The 20,609-nt window shown below is 39.4% G+C and overlaps 1 protein-coding gene across 3 annotated transcripts in view; it reads right to left on the bottom strand.

Moving 5' to 3' along the window:
* robo2 (roundabout, axon guidance receptor, homolog 2 (Drosophila)) overlaps positions 1-15,457 on the bottom strand; it is a 573,599-nt gene extending 558,142 nt beyond the window's left edge. Inside the window, exons 1-2 of one of the 3 annotated variants that reach the window (XM_072691588.1) lie at positions 15,278-15,457; positions 5,465-5,596 (exon numbers count right to left, since the gene is read on the bottom strand). In XM_072691588.1, the coding sequence (XP_072547689.1) occupies positions 5,465-5,582 (118 nt within the window). In that variant the 5' untranslated portion in view covers positions 5,583-5,596; positions 15,278-15,457. Of the gene's footprint in view, positions 1-5,464; positions 5,597-13,146; positions 13,167-15,277 lie in introns of those variants that run through there. The other 2 variants (XM_072691590.1, XM_072691589.1) reach the window with 2 other exon arrangements.
* Positions 15,458-20,609: the final 5,152 nt, after the last annotated feature.

Here is a 20,609-nt window from a genome sequence, read left to right as displayed (position 1 = left end):
ATATGACTTTATTAACTATGCTACTGTAGCTTCATAGCTCCACAAAAAAAAAATCCCACTTTTAAAAATTCTGGACTCAGCTATAAACTCAGTGGGACCCCAGCTCATCCAGGCAGTTAAGGAAGCCTGACAGGGGGTGCAGGGGGTGCAGGTGATCCAGCGATACAGTACAGTGTGTATCTAAGGCAGCTGGCATATTAAGGCAACAAAAATGAGAGAGGACAGCTTGCACACTTCAGACCTATGAGAGAGATAGGTGTGTGTGTGTGGGGGGGGGGCTGGTAGAGGCATGGAAGCAAGTCTATGCTGGACTACACGAGAGTGTGTGTGTTATTCTGGGACCTGGGGAGGGAGTGCATCTGGCAGGACAGCTGTTTGCAGTGCAGCAGTGTATACTGATCACACAGCGCTGAGATAAATCACAAGTCATGCAGCATTACAGACTTCGCATGGACACAGACAGTGCAGGTAGTACAGAGAGACTCTCATAATAAACAACATCAACCCAAAATGACCATATTTCAATAAAATAAAAAAGAAATTTACATCACAAATCTAATAACACCTACTGGCAGATACACCAGAACAATCCATAAGATATGCAGACCAAATGGTGCTGCATTAACACTGCTGCAGCTTTTAACACATGTTGGTCTCTGCAGCATTTCTTCAGCCGAACGGTTGAGCAATCAGTTGTGATGATGCTTTGAAAGGGATTGGAAGTGGAGCGAGTGAAAAGCTGCAGGGGTTACCCGTAGTTACTTTGGGGCCCATTCTAATTTAGACTTCAAAAGGGATGCTTAATCGGCATGGTAATTTATTTATTTAATTCATTATTCCACTTTTGTGGATGCTTCCAATTTCAAAGCATCTTTATATGGAAGCATTTAAAAGAGGTGCTATTGCTGAAGTTCAGGTCCATAAAGCTGAAATAATGTTCAATTTACTGACAGAAGAGGTTGAACCTATGGAGTATGCTGTCTGAAATAATAATAACAATAATAATAATAATAATAATAATAATAATAATAATACTCTTACATTGATCAAAAGCACCAGGTCGGAGGTACAGCAATTTGCAGTAGTATATCCAAGTTAATACTCTGTAGTTCTGTGCAATAAAACCAGTGTGTTAATGTAGTTTCCCAGGGCTACCACATGGCTAACATTTCCATAGATGTCCATGGCCATCGTTGTGTTAAGTGTGAACCCTCTTTTACACTTTTCTATATTTCTGCATAAATTTGACCTGAAACGTAATTATATCTCTATTCAAGCCCTTAAACTAGATCATGAAAACCCAATAAAACAAATGGTGCAAAAACATTTTAGTTTTTGCATGTATGGATTGATTAAAGAAAAAAAATCTACCATTAAATATCTGTGTGAAAAAGTATGTGAACCACTTCTTACATCCCGGCACATCTCAGGTCACCATGAATAATAAACAGGAGTAATACAACAAACAAACTACTGGGGTTTGCAGCGTCCAAAGAGAAGCACTCAGAAAAATATACACAGACTGAGTGCTCTCCCCGTCCCTCCCAAAGCATAGAGCTGCAACCTGAGCCGAAGCCACACAGGAGACAGTAAGGCCAGCGATGAAGACTGATACACAGTAATGCAGTTAGTATGCAGCCACAGTGAGCGGAGGATTCCAGCATGGCTGAGCGTAATGGAAAAAAAACAAACAGGCACAACCACCCAGATATGGCACACTTGATACATCTGCCCAATTGATTCCAGGAATTCAGAGAAGCAACAGGAGGAATTAATAAACACAGTTTATGTAGCATTACAGTAACATTGCCAAGCACTGGTTCCTAACTGGCTATTGGCATAGATGTACAGTTCTAGAAAAAAACTTTAATTGGTACCAAACCTTTACATTGCGTAGAGTTTTCTCAAAATAAAGGCCTGTAGTTCCCTTTCCCCCAGTTGTACATGATTATTTTCATACTTTTGGGTCTTTATATCATACAATTAACAGGCTGTTTTTGTTACTGTGTCACTGTGGTCTGATTGGCTGTCCTGTGTTATGTCTGGTCTAGGCTGAAATACACTACAGGCCCTATTTAGTGATCTTTAGGCGAGCCATCAATCGCACACTGATTTAGGACGTCAGTGTGTATTTGCTATCGTAATGATGGAAAAAGTACAAACGCACAAAAGGTATGGACTAAATCTCTTAATTATTTATGAGTGTGTTTTGGGAATAACGTGCAAGAAACCAATCAGCTAGGTGCGGTCTGACTTTGGCAGATTTCAATGGCGCATCACACACGGTCCTGGGAAGGCTTGCTGAAGCAGTGAAGCGCCTCCCCTCTAGAATTATGTTATTTTATTTTGTATTCTGTTTATTGTTGATGTAAAAATGTACATAGCTGCCGACTGGCACAAGCTATGGGTTTGTGCACTGCTGCGTACCCATGTGTGCGTAACAAGTGGGGGTATACATACGTTGGGCTCACAAGTCAATGCCAAGATTGCAATGAACATATGACTGTAGACATCTACCTGGGTTGTTTTCAGTCAGTGGTGCTCCTGTGTTTTCCGTTGTCAAGACAGCAATATGCCAGAAAGTTACCTGAACGCACCTCATTGACCACCACGGCCATCATCCTAGATCTATTCGCAAGTTTAAACAAACTTTAGATCTATTGCTGTTTAAACAACGCAGCCAGATGGCGTGAAAATAGACTGTTGGCGGGGTGTTAGATAGGGCCCATTATAAAGGCTTGAACAGGTTTAAGTTTAAGTTTAAGTTAAGTTTACCAGTTTAACAATTCAAGATGATTTGCAGCTTACAGACAAAAAAAAATTATCTCCAAAATGCCAAATTTACAGGAGAAGGAAAAACCTTCTCATCTTTCAGTGGCAGTCAATGTAAGATTCTATTCCAGGTAGTTTTGGCATTTCTATTGGTCCATTCATCCTGAAAATCTGACACAATGTAAAGATCAAATGCCAGATTCACATTTTGTCAAGAAGTTAAAAAAGCAAAGATGGAGACAAGATGGAGAGAAGGTTTCGCATTACGGCAAGGATATGGACTACAAGGACTGGTAAATTTTAAACAAAATTAATTATTACAAAATTAATATCTATTTCCATGAGAAGAGCCAATTTCCCTCACACTAATCTCTCATTTACAAGCATGGGTCATTAAGGAAGCCTCCACTGAAAGGTTCCTTAGGGAACTAAAAGTAGTTTGTCGACAGAATCCCTCCACAGAAGCTTTTTTAAGAGTGTAGATGGTAATACAGCCCACTATTCATCCAACCCCAAACCGTCCGATTCTCCTCTGGCCCTTTCCACTATAATTTACTGCCCTTGTGAAAGGCGAACTTCAGAAGTAGCACAGCAGAGACTTTATGGGCTTGTCTCCTGTCACCCTGTGCTGGTATTAGTCATCAATCTTTGCCTGAGGGAGCCAAAACAGAGGCAAAGGCAGTGCAAAATAACTAGGGCTCATCAATTAAAGTTCACTTTTCTGAAATTAGATTAGAGATAACGACACTGTATCTATATAATATGGCAGGAGCATAACAGATCAGTCATCTAATGCAACACTTTTCACTTCTGAACTCAGACTGTGGCTGGAAAACGTGCCTCAAATCTGTCCAGACTTGACGGCTGTGTGATGAACAGCTCTCATCTGATCAGCATCAATGCATATCTGAGGTGTTTATGGTTGTTATCATGCTTGACTTGCACTCTCTCCGCCGTCTTGGCCCAATCTTTTTCACTCTTTGGTAGATCTCCCTCTGGCATGTATCACAGCCGAGTCTCATTAATTAGGCCTGCTAGTATGAGGGCTGACTGTCAAAGCTTTGCTCCATTCCTCTTCATCCACCCAGCCACAACAGGCAGAGCATTAACCTTCGGCACGCCTTCATTTCCAATTCCCGAACACTTGGCAACGAAGGCAAGGAGAGAACTTCCCAGATTGTTTTCTTCAGGAGCCGAGCGAGGGAATGGCTTGGTGTGTGTGTTCCTGGTTCTGCTATAAATAAGCTTGGCCGCAGGGGAAGGAAGGAGTGAACATAGGGGCTGACAGCAGAGGGCAATGTGGCCTTGTCTCCCTGGGAGATGCCAATTAAAACTCGACCCAAACTCAGAGCATAGCACTACAGTACAGCTACGGAGGTGTGAGAAATATTGCAGTCGGACAGCAAACACAAGCAAAGTGGATTTTGCATTTCAGGGCAGAACTAACACTAAACTGTATGCACTGCTGTAAGTCTTTCAGTGTCTCTTTCTGTTCTGTTGTTTCATGTAAGTGGACATTTCTCAAAGCAAAAAAGTAGAAGTAATAAAAGTATAGAAAGATAAAAAATGCAAATATATAAAATAAATAAAAATTAAAATTAAAACAGTCAACAAAAGTAGAATCAGATATGGATATAATACTAATACTACTACTACTACTACTACTACTAATAATAATAATAATAATAATAGCAGACAATGTATTCATAAAAGAATGAAAAAGGTAATAGAATTAGTCAACATAATAAAACTGATTTTAAAATAAAATGATATTCCCAGTGTCTCTCTCAGGCACTGATAGACGAAGTCATGTTTTCACTTAGTTTTGCATCACAGCTACAAGGTTGACTCAACAGAATTCAATTATTTTAAAGGAATTGGGTGAGAGACATCCATTCTGTTTTAGCTACATTATGAGTTCAAGAACATACCTAAAGAAACAAACTATTGACATATTGGCATATTCATGGTGAAGAAAGAATGTGTAAATGTGAGTTTTCTGTAACCCTAACTTTTAAGAATGACATAGAAATCCAATATAGGTTATTTTGACTTTGGACTTTTGGAGGCTCTTCAAGTTGAAACTGTGGAGGACGCTTTAAGAAAAGTTTTTTTTAGAAGAAAACAGTTCCTTAAAGGTTCTTTAAAGCACCTTAAGATGTTTCCCCTATCAAGTTTCATATTTAAGAACCCCTAACAGTTCCTCAAGGAATCCTTGTTTATTGTATATACTGCTTTTTTTTAACGAAGACCAAAATACTTGTCTACCTCTTACTTTAAGCAAAGCTTCAACTTTGCCTCACTTCTGAGACCCAGACTTTTGCTTGTTGTGCATTTTTAATTTGGGATTAGTAGGATCTAACAAGTATAAAAACTAACCTTAGTCTTGTACAGAAAGTCATTTTTGCAAAAAAACAATGTCCTCATTAAGTATCATGGTGCGGAGAAGCAGAAATGTAATGTCTCCATATGAGAACGCAAGATCTCAGGAGGCTAGACCCACACTTTCTACTTTGTTAGCTGTGAAAAGTTCAAGTCAAATGTACCACCACCAGCAGAATGCAGCTACTCGGCCAAGAGATACAATCTGCAAAATTCAATCAAACAGGCAGCAGCAGGCATTCCCAGTCCTTTGACACACAATGACTGGCCATACACACCTCACACAGAGAGAATAATCCCAGGCACCTACCTTGCCCTTGAGCGTCCACTAACCCGAAGAGAATGATCCATAGCAGAAGCACAGTGATAAGGGCAGAGGGCCCATCTCGTACAGCAGTACACCCCACTCTGTCTGAGACCATCGCCATGGCACCATTGGATGCTGAAAGACAAAGTACAGAACAAAAGAACGCAAGTTTTAGGTGGACAGAGTCTATTGGATTATTTTAAAGAAATAGTATTTGGAACCCTTCACTAAGCCCCACCCACCTTGGTTACTATCGCTATGCCCAGGATACCATCAGCATTAGATATCCTACGCCTGGTTTCCTCTAGCTAGCGATATACATTGAGAACTACACGCCATTAGCTTGATAAGTTGTCAAATATACTATATTGAAAAAAAAGTATTGGGACACCTGCGCATTCATTGTTTTTTTGTTTTTTTTTTAAATCAAGGATCAAAAAAAGGAAAAAGCTTCCAGGGAAAGTACATTTTTTGGAATTGCTAACGGAATCTGATTGAATTTGTTAGTGAGGTCAGGATGTTGGATGATCTTCACCTCACTTAATCCACAACTCCCCAATTCATCCCAAAAGTTTTAGACGTAGCACCATTCATCATTCCAGAGTACACATTCCAGAGGACAGCTCAATGCTGGTGGGCTTTATACCCCTCTAGCTCATGCCTAGAATTATGCATGGTGCCAATAGGTTCATGTTTATCTCCTCCAGAGAGTCCCATTCTGTTAGTGTGTGCTTTTGCACATCTGTGTCAGCAATGGGTGCAACCTAAGGTTGCTGAATGCAATTATTAGAAGGGGTGTCCACAAACATTTAGACATACAGTGTAGCATTGTCATATCAGAATGTCCTCCAGCCTTTTTCTTTTTGACCTCACAACATTCAACATCAGCAGTTGTAATCATGTAAAACGCATCTGCTCACCTATTACATTAGCTCTATATACTGTCTTGGTTGACTCTGTAGATGAATGCTGTAGCAGACTGTTGTCATGTTTGTCAGCCAATCTTGTACCCCAGTTGTCACCGTTGTCAGTTTCTGACCACAGGGCCAAAGTTGACCATATATTAATTGGTTGGTGGACCATTCTCAGCACAGCACTGACATGATGGTGTGTGTGGTACTGGTATGAGTATATTTAACACAGTGGTGTCACTGCTATCTTGGGAGTGATCCACCATCCAAAAATTATCTTGCCAAGAGTGGCCCAGTGGTCAGAAACCAAGAAAGGACCAGAGGGTAGCTACCTCACATGTATCATTGTAACAGATGGCCATCCTTCTAAGTGAACACCAACCTAATTTATTAGTTTTCCTTGTTGCTTTCAGATGGTCTGATTTCTTGGGATTATTTATTTATTTATTAATAATAATAATAAGAATAAGAAGAAGAAGAAGAAGAAGAAGAAGAATCATACATACTGAATGTTCAGATGTTCCACAGTTAATCTAGGCAACATGGGGTTAGATTTACGACAGTAAATTCTCAGTTAATCTATGGAACAAGTGGGAGATTTAAGACCACTGTTCCACAGTGAATCTACACTGTTAAAAGTATAAGATCCTTGAGGAACCTCCAAATGTTCCACAAAGATCTTGTTCTTGTTACAGTGTGCATAGAAAATGAAAATGAAACTACTACGCACAGCAGGCAAACACATTCTCTGCTCTCTGGAGTGAATTAGAATGTTTTTACACACTGAAATTAACAGGACATATTTACCAAGGTTAGTCTAAATCAGACTGAAATCTGGCACCAGAATACAATGGATTTAATTCCCGGTGCAGTTGAGTATCCTGTACACCAATAAGAGTCCTTGGGCAAGACTCCTAACACCACATTGGCCTACCTCTGTAATATGACTAACCTTGTAGGTGGCTCTGAATAAGAGCGTCAGCTAAATGCCCTAAATGTAAATATTAAAAATATGACAGAAATATGTCATTCATAATACATAGAAATAAATAGAAATAGTCTGTATTTTGACACAGACCATTGGACTGCTTCTAAATTATATTAAAATAACAGCAAGCAATCTCTGCATTAATAGTGGAGTGTCTTAAAAACATGTGTGTCATTTTGGTAAAGCTAAGATAGTCAGAGGGAACATGTCCACCATATTAAATAGCCAAGCTTGTTTTAATTCACTGCATGTGCTGGTCTTAGATATTAGTCTCCATCCTGAGAGGCCATTCATTAAACACAAAGCTTTTATGAACCAACAATTCATCAAAATCTTGTAGTTTGTAGCTGAGCATTCAGGCCTGAAATTTATGGAGTTATCATTGTGCTTAATGAAGTATTATGTCTCCACGATACGAGTGAATAAAAACTGCCCCGCATAGATAGACTGCTGTTTAATAGGGGACCTGGCAGATCTTGCAGGCCAGAATTACTGCTGGATATGAAAGGAAACTGAGATTTCTGTAAAGAATACATGAAGGGTAATTGAGTCTATACACACTGTACACACTGCATGCAGTCCCTAGCATCTTGCTGTTAGAGTCCAAGGCATTGGTATATCATGGACCTATGCCTTGCAACTACATATACAAAGATTTAGGGACACTTTTGGGGACATTAGTTAAGTGTATAGTGATATATATGATATATATTTGACTAAACTGTAGTGTTGATGGTGGTTCACCAATAAACATCCCATTTATTCTCAGATGAGCCTTAGTCTACATCTAGAAAACAGACCTAAAATGTTTACAGGTTTCTCTAGATTCACTTCTTGCTTATACATAGTGTCCTTTCCTGCTCCACAGTCTGCAAAGTATTGACATATTTACTCTTTTCCTTTTTACAAATGCCCAGTGTGTGTGGTCCATTCAGACCAGTGACCAATGCACATCACCTGACTTGGTCCACTAAGTGCCATCGCTCACCCTGGCGCCTCACAACAGGAATGCCTCTGAGCAGAAGCAAGAAGAAATCAATAGCCTTCCATTTTACATCACACCCATTTATTTCTCCATCAATAAGGCCTAGGCTGGAATTAAATGCACAGGCATTTGCATAGGCGCCTAAATCATGCCATGATGCAGCACAGCTCAGAATAGAGAAAGAAGGATGACTGACAGGTACAAAGCCGTGAAGCAGGCTTAGGAAATTTGCAGACACTGTTTTCTCCATCATTGTATTCTCATCTTATCTTCCTTTTTTTACATTACACACTAAAAAATAAAGGTGCTACAAAATGTTCAAAATTATCAAGAGTAAAGTTTTTAAGTCTTTAAAAGTTCCTGACACTCACACATCTCTATGACAAACATGGTTCTGTAGCGGACCAAAAGTGGTTCTTATATGGCATCACAAAAAAAGGTCAGGATCAAAAGAATATTCATAAGAACTCAGGAAAACTTATTAAGTCAGTCTATAAATAGATTTCTAAGGTTCTAGGGCATCAGGGAGCCACAATGAGGGGGTTAACTACAAACTTCTTAACATTGGTAAATCTTTCCTGACATGGCTGGCCTACTAGACTGTGCTCAAAGTTGCAGTGATAATTCCTGGAAGACACAAAAAGCCGCAAAAGAACAATAAAGGGACTGCAGATCTCTATATCCTCAGCCAAGGTCAATGTTCATGACTCTACAGTCTGAACAGTATAAGTGGCACTCAATACTGTGAACCACGAAGAGCATCTGCTTGATTCACATTTGCAAAAAAGAGCCAAGACAATCCCTGGGCCCTCTGAGATAGTGTTCAATGAAGAGACCAGTCCAACTTTAAACTGGAATTGAACCATATTTTCTATTCTGTATCTGAAAATTCTTAAATAGCCTGTCTATCTGTCTACACGTCAAAATAATTGGGTTATGATCCTGGACAGAACGGCAAAGCCACATCTAAATAGCTGAAAAGAAACAAGTGATGAAGGGGCCTAGTTCATTTCCTGACTGAACCCAACTGAGAGGCTAAAACTATAACGGCAGTTAAAACCCAACATCGTTTTTGGCTCATAGACATACAACCATCAACTGTGAGTGGTATTTTTGAAAATTCCTCTTTATTGAAAACTACATGTAAAGTTACAGAGCGGGCCGCAGAGTGCTGAGGAGCATGGTGCATAAAGGTCTCCAGTGATCTTCTGACTCAAAAACTGCAGAGCTCCAAACCTGCTGTTAGAGCTGCAGAGAGGTATCAACTCCAGTAAAAGCTCCTGTAGGTGTAATGTGTAGGTGTCCTAATACTTTTGTCCGTATAATGTATGTAGCCATTAAATGTGACAAAAATAGAAGATTTCAGGAACATTTATATTTAAATGAATAGTGTTTAGCTGAACACCCTCTTCAATAGTGACTTCATTTGAATTGTGTTACACAGGTAGGAGAATCTAAACCCAATCTGCTATGGGGAAACACATAAATATGTTTTATATTTATTTATTATATTACAGTACTGTGCAGTGCTCAGTGCAGTGTTCGGTAGCTAAGTATTTTTTCAGAATAATTGCTCAAAAATTAACCTCAAAAATTAAGGTGCTACACAGGGTTTTATGAGAGATGCCATAGAAAAAAAACACTTTTGGTGGATCTGGAAGTGTAAAGCAGGTAAAGAACCTTTACATCAAATGAAGTTTCTTTAAACCTTTAAAACATTCTTCACTCTTCCAGAATTACTTTCAAAAAAAAATATTTATGGAAACAAGTGTGGTTCTTCTATTTCAATTCTTAAAAGAACCCACTGTGGTTTATTTGTATAGTAACCATTATGTATATAGTAGTGTATGGTTTATAATACCCTTACTTCCATGTAATTTAACATGGGTTAACACATTAACACTCCAATGTTTATTACACACTAAGATGTATTACTCAGTAATAGGATTACAGGGACGTCTTTAGAAACTAGTGGGGCTATTATCTGGTAATAAAAAAAATTATAATAACACTTTTGGCCCACCAGTGGCCTGTAGGCTTTTTAAGGGGTTAAAGCCATGGCAGAGTAAGCTTGCCTGAAGCATATACGCTGCAATATTTCTATTATGACATATGATTATGAAAAAACTCATTGACACTGACTTAATAACATTCATGAGAAAACACACTGAAACAGCACACACAGTGATCTAGATCTGGAGTTCTGATTCAGGCATACTACAAAATGACTACTGCTGACAGAAGACTCTTAGAGAGCTCTAACTGGAGACTTTGAGAAAGTGGTTAAGAAACCAGTTCAGAAAATAAGTCAGAGGGCAGTGACTGTGTCAAGAGGCCAGCCTAGTGCTGGCCCCACGCCCAGTGGTAACAGATTGGCATGGCACAGTCTGCTATAACCAGGCGCCGGCGTTGCTCATAGCCTCGCCCCTTCCTTCTGCCTTCTTGCTTCTAGATCAACATGCACCGTGCCACTCAAACACAGCAACCTGTTCGAGATTAGCCATCCTATTTTGAGCCGAGACGCTCAAAACATTTCACTTTTATCTCGTCATTTGTGCCGTGCAGAAATGGATGCAGATATGCAGGAACTGTCCAGGGTCCTGAATCTTTAAAGGCTAGCACATTGTAGAGGTGGAGGAGAGCACACTCATGCTGTCAGTCATTCTGTCAGAATGTAATTATGCAGCCTTGTCATGCCAGAGAAGAAAAAATGAACTAATATAGGTCTTGGGGGTGCAAGTGTTCTGCTGTCGCTTTCGGCAAACAATTCAACAAGCTGTCTCAGGCATGGAAGACTCCTGCCAAAGCAGAAACCATTTAGAGTGAGAGAGCCCTTGGAAGTTAAAGGCACAAACCAAATTATGCTCTCCATTATTAAACTGCATAAGGCGAACAGTTGTTCTGGAATATTTGATTACAACTGAAGTCCAGCATTCCTCTTGAATCTTGAGTCTGATCATTATAGTGCTTTTTTATTGTCCTATTATAGGTGAATTCCCAAGTTTGGTTCCACAAGAGTACATGAGAGCACAACTCCATTAGTGAGTAAGATTGGCCAGTACATCGTTCATGGCTGATTTGTTGATGAATGCAAGCTGATTGAAGTTCATGGTTACATATCCAGAATTAAGCAGTGCTCTATTAATGCTCTCTTCCAAATACATTCAGCTGTCCTGCAGTGTTACAAAATAAGTACTGATTGATTAGATTTGTCAAAAAGCATCTCAAAATAGTGACTTTTGTCAAAATTGTAAAGACATTGTCATCAGCTTTATTCAGTTCAAGTTAAGCCAAATTTGATTTACTTTGTAATTCAACACATGACATTTGGTCTAGTTTGGCTTTGGACACCTCTCTGCAAAATTATTTGACTATATAGTACAAGTGTTGTAACTCAGCAATGTCAGTTTAAAATACAAATAACTTCCTATCGTGAGTTTTGTGCACTTGTTTATATGATTCAGTTTATTATGTAAGGTAAAAAAAGTCTTGACATTACTTTGGGAATGTTGAATATGAATTTTGGACCCAAGTACAACTCAGAACAGAACAGTAAATGATAACTTGCTCTTACAGTATTCACCTCTGACACCAGGCAGTCAACCATTAAATAGAAGACTGAATACCTAAGAGAATGTAGCGTGGAGGGAATGACTACACACTGGTGGTGAGTCAGGGGAAAAGACACACCCAGTATGCAAATAGATGGTGCCAGGAGCCAATAAGAAAGGTGTGAGTTGTTAGTGAGATGTTACATTGGATACATTCACACAATGCAAAGGACTGCTGTTGTTTTTAGTGATGATGGCCTTGGAAATGTGTTACTCCTTACTCTACCAGGCTGGTAGCTTTCAGAATCTGGCCAAAACATATTATACAATTGGGCCAAAATAAACTACATGTATTTGATATGTGTGAAAGGTCACACTTTTAAGTGCAAAACAGAACAGGCTGAGCATTCTGGTTGAGACTTCCAAGCAGTTCCTATTCTGTTGCTATGAATATTAAGTGGCTGCTATGAGGTTGCAATGTAGTTGCTAAATGGTTACTTTGCTGTTTTAAGTGGTTGACATGGAATTCTAAATTGTTGCTGTGGCGTTGTTAAGTGGTTGGTAGATGGGTGCTATAGTGTTGCTAGGTGGATGCAATGACGTTGCTTAGTATTTGCTAGGTGCCTGCTAGGACCATACAGATATTACACAGTTCCCTCAACAATACTGTCAAACACATTTTAGGACCCCTGCCAGTCATAAACCCTAACTGTCCCCCCTACATATGGCATCCCTTAGTCCACAAACTTGGAGAACATTTCAGCTAGACTTTGTGTGTCTACGTCGCAACCTTTTCAGCTAAGATTAAAGTCTAGAGATTGTGCCAGTCAGTGTCTGTGTCTCACTGTTCCATCATGCCTGCTTATCTAGATTTGGATCTCCACTAACCCACAGTTGCCATCCTGGAGTGTGGGACTGTCAAAATTGTAATTGTTAAACTGCTTAGACCTAATGTTTGTAAACGAGTGGGATAAAATAAACTCATTAAAGACTGGTGTGATCCTTTGATGCTCTGTAGCAAAGAATCATAACTGAAAACTATTCTGTAATGACTCTAAATTCCAATCTTCCAAAAAACTATTGATCAGCAGAAAATGGAGAAATCAATTAAAACACAAATATATAAGCATGAGAACCTTTTAAAGATCTAAAGAACTATCACAAATATTCTTTGCCAAATTGACCATTGTATATTATTAGCAAGGATGAATGGTTGGTTATACATCTCCTTTCCTTAAAAATATCCCTACATTGGAATGCAGGAATAAACTAGGATGGTGGCAAATTCCAGTGTTGCAACCAATATTCCAGGAAGCTTGAATGTATTGGTCTTCTCTTTGTCCAGGTCTGTCCTGTGTGTGAGAAAAGAATGTATTCTTTGCTAAATCAAGTAAGATAAATCTCCTAAAACACTAAACCATTGCATGGTTTCTTTAAATAGGCCAAAACAACATCCTAAAGATGAGGCTATTAGAACCTCAAAGAAGTCATGTTCTCATCTTTAATAAAACAGGCACTGAATGTGTATTGCTAAATATAAATAAAGGTGACTCTAATAACATAACACACTGTAAACCTGGATAAGTTCACCTAACTTAAAAACTTGGCAATGCAAAAGTGAATGATGCAGTACTCAGCCAGCCAGAGTCACACCCAACAACAGAAAATGTTAACCTGCTCTTACAGCTTTCACACTGATGCCAAGCAGGCATCAAATAATATTACAAAATATACAAAAAAATATATACAAAAATATAACTACATAGCTAAGTGAGGGTTGCCTGTGGGGAATGACTACATGCTGGTAGGGCGGAAGACACACCCAGTATGCAAATAGATAATGCCAGCAGCCAATGGGAAAGGTGCAAGTTGTACCAAATAAGTTGTATCACAACTTACACACAAACTGTCTGTATATTACTGAACCAGCAGAGCTGACTCAACAAATCCAGCTTCAGTGCACTTTCTTTCCCTACAGACTAACCTTAATTATTATATGTTGATTTAACTCAAAGATCTGGAAATCTGGAAAGATTCCCCCAACTCAAAACAGTTAAATAATATATGGATATATCCAGTTTGGCATATGATAGACTTGACAGAAGTGCAGTGTACTTCATAAGTTTACAAGAGATATTAAAAATGAGATTCCCTTCTCATTGAAAAATGAGAAGCTATTCTTTCTTTCCTAATAAAACTGTACAAAGCTTTGGTTCCCAGCTGTGATAACATTTTTATAACCTCTTGCATAATGCAGCACTCCTAATAGTATTCAAAAGCAGTACAGGGACCTGTTTCAAACAAGGAGCTCGACACCTGACTCTGGATGACTCAGCTGGCAGCAGTTTAGCTGTTTTGAAGCGTTTTGACACATCATGACACTTTATGACTAAAACAAGAGGCTGACACATGCAGTTGTTGAGAGGCCTGTGATGAACTCTACAGAGCTGGAAGTGTGTTGTGCCTCTTTGTACAATTACACAGTATTTAGAAATAGTTTGAGTGAAAAGCACCAGCATCTAGTGTGATAAATGTATTATGGTTCATATACACTATACAGCATGTCCAAATGTTTATGGACACCCTTTCTAATGAATGCATTCAGCCACTTTAAGTTGCACCCATCTAGTCTAGTCCCTGTAAATAAGTTATGCCAATAGAATCAGACTCTCTAGTATAGAAACTGATAAACATGAACCTATTGGCACCATGCTGCCTAATGCCAGGCGTGGGCTAGAGGGGTATAAAGCCCCCAGCATTGAGCTGTGGAGCAGTGGAAGAATTGTGTTCTCTGGAATGATGGTTGGTGTTCCAGCCAATACTTTTTTGGATGAATTTGGGAGTTGGGGATGAGGAGGGGAGGTGACCTTACTAACACTTTTGTCGCTGCATGTAATCAATTCCTCACAGCAATGTTCCTCCAAAATCTAGTATAAAACCTTCTTCCCTAGACAGTAGAGACATTTACTTCAATAAAAGCAGGAGAAACTGTTCTTTAATACCCTTGATTGTAGAATAGGTCAAATTTACAGGAGAAGGAAAAAAAACTCTCTTTCAACTGTCAATGAAAGTCAATGTAAAAACATTTTACTCCAAATCCTTTTGAAGCATTTCTATTGGTCCATTCATCATGAACTTTTGACACGGTGAAAAAACAACTGCTCAATTCACATAGTCAAAAAGTGACAAACAGCTATCATCTATTTATACACATAACTACCTTTATACATATACAGTGTTGTAAACCCTCCACAAGCAAGAGAAACTTTACTTCATGACCAGCACTATCAGCTCCTACCTCCTTAACATACGTACCAGTTGTGTGACCAAACACACACATGCACACAGATACACACAGACACACACTTATGTTCACCTTACCTTTATCGTACCTTTTTGTCACGCCACAGGCTGATGGACGTCCTGGCTGTATTTCCAGCTCACAGGGACAAGGACTGCTCCAAACACTCTGAGCCCGCTTAGAATTCCTGCCCCTTCATACACACACAAGCATCTCCCCCCACACACACAGAGAGAGAGACATACTCACACACAACTGGCAGAACAGTCTGCCTTCTACCCAAGCTCAGCCCTTCTGCAACGAGAGAGAGAGAGAGAGAGAGAGAGAGAGAGAGGGAGAGGGGAGGAAAAATTGCCTCGATAATGCAGATTGTCATAAGAGAGCTGTATTCCTGGTAATTCAATACAAGTGAAGTAAAAGCCTCTGTCATTTCAACAGACTTAATGAGTCCAATTTGATTATGCATTCCTGGCGTTTATGCAGCTTCTGCCACATTCATTGGTGCTCATTTTCACTCGCCTGACCCCCCTCTCAAATGAATTTGCATTTAATGTATTTAATGCCCAAACACTGGTCTAAATTGCGGAAGGTTTTAAAGGAGAGTGTCCGGATGCTGTTGCACAGAGACAGACTCCAGCTCATTTTAAAACCAACGTTGTTCCAATAAAGTAAAAAGTGCAGTGTGGTGGAGAATAATGGCCCATAATCAGAAGGCTCTTACAGTCTTAGTGTCTGGTTTACTGAAGCACTCAAACAAACAAAACTATTCGAGTCAGCGATTAGTTCAGGCATGTGTAATATTCCGCTCATTAATCATGATATTAGAGTTGCATGTGCAAGTCTTACAGCATGCATTAAGGACCTGGGCAAATATAACAACGCACTGCCCACAGTATCTCCAACTAATAAAAAAGACACCTCAAATGGTTTTATAGCTGAACCACTTTTGATTCTATCAAGAACTATGTGCCTCATTCACCACAATTTCCCTGAGAATTTGCCTAAATTTGTAACAAATAACTACCTCAGATCAGTAGTTCTGAAGAAGTTTGGGGGGTTTTGGTTGGGGTGGGGGCCTTAAACAGTCTATGGACCACGGCAAACTTCTATTATCAAAGAATGGCCCCACCAGTTTGTACAGAAGTCCCTGTAGAAGCCTCTCTGGGTTAAGGGGTTAATAGATATACATTTGTTTGTCAAATATTTCCCCTTTTCTCTCAATGTGGTACTGGCAATTAACCCATCCATAACACTAGCAATGTTCCCAACACTAGGAGAATAAGGACTTAACACACGTCTCCTCTAATGCATGTGAAGCCAGTCACCGCCTCTTTTCGAACTGTCATTGGGCAGCGAACATGCTCAAAGGAAAGCAGCAGGTCCAACAGATGTCTGTGTTGGCCAACATCGCTTTAAGAGTGATGAGGGGAAAGAGAGCGCCATCTACCCACCCGGACAGAGCACGGCCAGTTGTGCTCTCTCAGACTCTGGCTGCTGATGCACATATGAAGTGTAGTGCCTTGTGTAGAGTAGTGTGGGCTCCATACTGACTTCTGTGTTTAGTAGTAGCTAGGCTTAGATGTATCCTCTGGATCTTAGTCTGTACAAACTAGCTAAGGGTATTTTCTGAATAAACAGTGATGCATATTTGTAAGAACGTCTGCAAAATGCTTTAAATGTAAATAACAGGAACAGACTTAATTACGGGTGGAACTGGCCGTGACTCAAATGAGGAGAAAATTGGGTAGGAAAGCCACTAAATGCCACTAACTGGTTCTTGGCTTGAATGGTTCTACTGAAAGTTCTTTAGAAAATCACAAGTGATTATTCTATGGCATCAATCTAAAAAAAAAAAAACATTGTGCACCTTTAAGAGCCAGATAAGCTATGGTCTATATTCAAATTTTGCATTGAAAATAAAAATATCTTCTGTATGAATGAATCTCTCTGGCTTGAGTTTCATCATCAGACTTGAATACACTGGATTTGTCAGTAATGCAAACTGTATATTATACTATACTCTTAAAAATAAAGATGCTACAAAGGGTTCTTTAAACAACGCAATAGAAGAACCTTTTTAGAGCCCATAAAGAGCTATTTTTGTAAAGGAGATTCAGTTCACCTCTCTCGCCATTACCCTGCCATTTCATTTATGGGTAATGGAGAGCCCATCCAATTACCCTTCCCCGAGGTGCCATGTAAATCAAAACGTAAAGTAATTACACATAGTTAAGATGATGGCAACAAGACCACTGAATCAATTCCTCAAATAGTATTAGTTATTGCAAAAAAATCATAAGTCATGGGCCGTATGTACAACCCACAAGTAACAGTAATGTAGATCCTACCTCATTTATAATGATTTCCCTTTAGCTTAGGAAAATTAATGTAAACTAATCCGTGAACTGCATTTACAAATGCAAATCATCTAGTGGGCAAACTATTCATCAGTGACTCACAGCACATGTAGGTTACAACTGTAAAAGATCCATAAAAGGGTGCAAATCAATAAATCCACCTGTTGGTGCGTTTGGGCACTGTACAGCCTATTTATTTCAATAACATTATATGGATTTAATGGACATTTATATCATAATCAGCAGAAGCACATTACAGAGAGCACATATTTTTGATATTATCAGCAGATTTATACAGTGAGTGAAATGTCCAGCCATCAGGGCCTGATAAATGGCCACTCATTAGAATTGCAAAGGCAGAGCAGTGCGGCAGTGGCCGCACCGCTTTCCAGAGGGAGTCTGACAGGGCCGCGAGACTCCATCTGCGTAATTAATTTGCCACATTGTAGAGGACATGAAGTGTACTTCTCAAAATGAGACTGGTAAAATGTGCCAAAAGGTCACGATCAATTGATTAATATGACAAGAAGGAAAGACAGGGAAGCAGCAGCGTGGTGTTTTTAAAGGTAAGAGTCTCTCTCTCAGTCTCTCTCTCTCTCTCTCTCTCTCTCTCTCTCTCTCTCAGTCTCTCTCAGTCTCTCAGTCTCTCAGTCTCTCTCTCTCTCTCAGTCTCTCAGTCTCTCAGTCTCTCTCTCTCTCTCTCTCTCTCTCTCTCTCTCTCTCTCTCTCTCGTTTGTTTGTTTGTTTGTTTGTTTGTTTGGTTGGTTGGTTTTTTTGTGGATTTCTGGAACAATGAGCCCGCAATTACAAATTGCATTACAGTAAATAAGCTCTTTAGTCCCAAGGTAATTATGCGGAAAGTGTTCAGGATTTTATTTATTGTTTATTTGTTTGTTTGTTTGTTTATTGGTTTGTTTGTTTATTTATTTGCCAGGCAAGTGAGAGAGTTGCTTTAAACATCTCCCTCTGTGACTATTCTAATCTCAGCCTGCAGAAAAGCTTGAGCTTCACTCCTTACAATTTACAAACGCTTTACAAATAAACATTTGAACTTTAATGAAAATTTAGTGGTAAAACAAGACACGTGCCAATGAGTTATTTGTTTCTCGTATTATCAACAGCCTGCTGTACTTTAGTCAGTATTTGCTAAATAATTGTAACTATATGTATATGAGATTATAATTTATAAATTAGTTTATAATATTTTAAATTAAAGCAAACTTTGCTTTTCTTCTACAGATTCAGTTTTGTTTAATAATAACTTTGATACTATATATATATAAAGGAGTCATTTTAAGTAGTATATAGGACTGTAGTTTAAAAAAAAAAAATTTGCTATTAAAGGTGCACGTATTTGTCACTGTACTGTACAGCAAAGTAGTGAACACACACACACACACACACACACACACACACACACACACACACTAGTGAACTAGGGGCAGTAAGTACACACACACACAGAGCGGTGGGCAGCCACCTCCAGCGCCCAGGGAACAAAGAGGGTAAAGGTAAAGGGCCTTGCTCAAGGGCCCAACAGTGGCTGGTTGCCGAGCCCGGGAATCGAACCCACAACCTACCACTGCCCCTTATTGAGAAAATTAGAGAAAGGTGGTTTGGAATTCTTTGGAAGTCTTCAGTTATAACAGTAACTTAAAGGCCAGTGTGTTGAAGCAAACAATTCATTAATTAATTGATTCATGAATTTATTCATTAATTACAGTCCTGCATTGTTTGAACAGATGGATTTATGCATTGTAATTTATAGGATAGTAAAAAAGGATAGTAAAAAATACACTAAACAGTAAAAAGAAGCACAGCAAATATATGCACAGTATATAACCTGACAAAGTCTTAGACTATGGTTAGCAAAATAGCCTCGAGGCATGTCACTAACTGTAATTAGGAGCTGTCAGCTGGATCAAATGTATTTATTAAGCTTCATACTGTACATTCTCTGACTCCTGAAATCGTGTACTAACACTCATCAAACCTGGGCTCCTCTAAGCAACTATCTAAAGGCCTGAAAACAAAACTAATGAATGCCCACAAGGCAGAGGAAAGTTTGAAGAAGGCAGTCAAGTGTTTTCAGCTTACAGTTTCCACAATGAGACATGTTATTGGGTAATGGTAGTTCGAGGCAACTATGGAAGCCAAGATGAGATTTAGAGGACAATAGAAACTCTCTGAGAGAACTGGTCACATACTGCAGGAAGATTGAGCTAAGAGCTAAGAGTTAAAGGTGGTGGTGGTCATTTTCATGGATGATTCCTAAATGTGACCTCTTTAATGTGACCTTATCACAAAACTCAAATTTCTGAGTATATCACAGAACATCTAGACAGGCCAGATGACGCTGGGAGGAAAGCATCAGGTTCCTAGCCCCACTGCACCAGATGTCTGTACCGACCAACAGATGCCAACACTGCTTGTAGAATGAGAGGGAAGTGCGTGTCATCTACTCTCTGACTCTGGCCCTTGTGTTTGGCTGGCTATAGAGACTATGTTTACTACAATAAGTAAAAAAAAAAAAAAAAGTGTGATTTGGCCAAGGGACCCCAAATTTTATTACAATGCTGTATATGACATGTAATGCAGCTGGAATGTAGATGGTTGACACCTATATGCTGCTAACACCTTTGTTCGGAGTGGAGTTTTATACTTAGTGAGAACGCTGAGCTTTTACAACTGATTCCAATTACAACCGACTCCAATAAAGCATAAAATCGTCATGCAGAAAAGGAAGGTAATGATTCTAATGAGGTTTAAATGTGTCCAGCGCTAATTATGGCTCCTCCTCAGGGAACAATTCTGCAGTATGAAGTGGTTAGTAGATCTACCCAGGGAAAAATGCCCAGAATGAGAGGGCCAGCCCAGGGATACATAAACAGAACTGTCTAGAAACAATCACCAGAGCAGCTGCAGATACGCCAGCCACACCTGGCTCCTTCAGCAGGTAAACAAGCATAATTCCTTTACTGCTGCCACCAGAGAGCTTTACGGGATCTCAGCTTCTATTCTGAGAAGAGGAGCCTTCAGCTACACGCCTGAGAAC

The sequence above is a fragment of the Salminus brasiliensis genome, chromosome 11, assembly GCF_030463535.1.
Source record: "Salminus brasiliensis chromosome 11, fSalBra1.hap2, whole genome shotgun sequence".
Lineage (NCBI taxonomy): Eukaryota > Metazoa > Chordata > Actinopteri > Characiformes > Bryconidae > Salminus > Salminus brasiliensis.
This window is presented reverse-complemented; position numbering and strand designations above follow the sequence as displayed.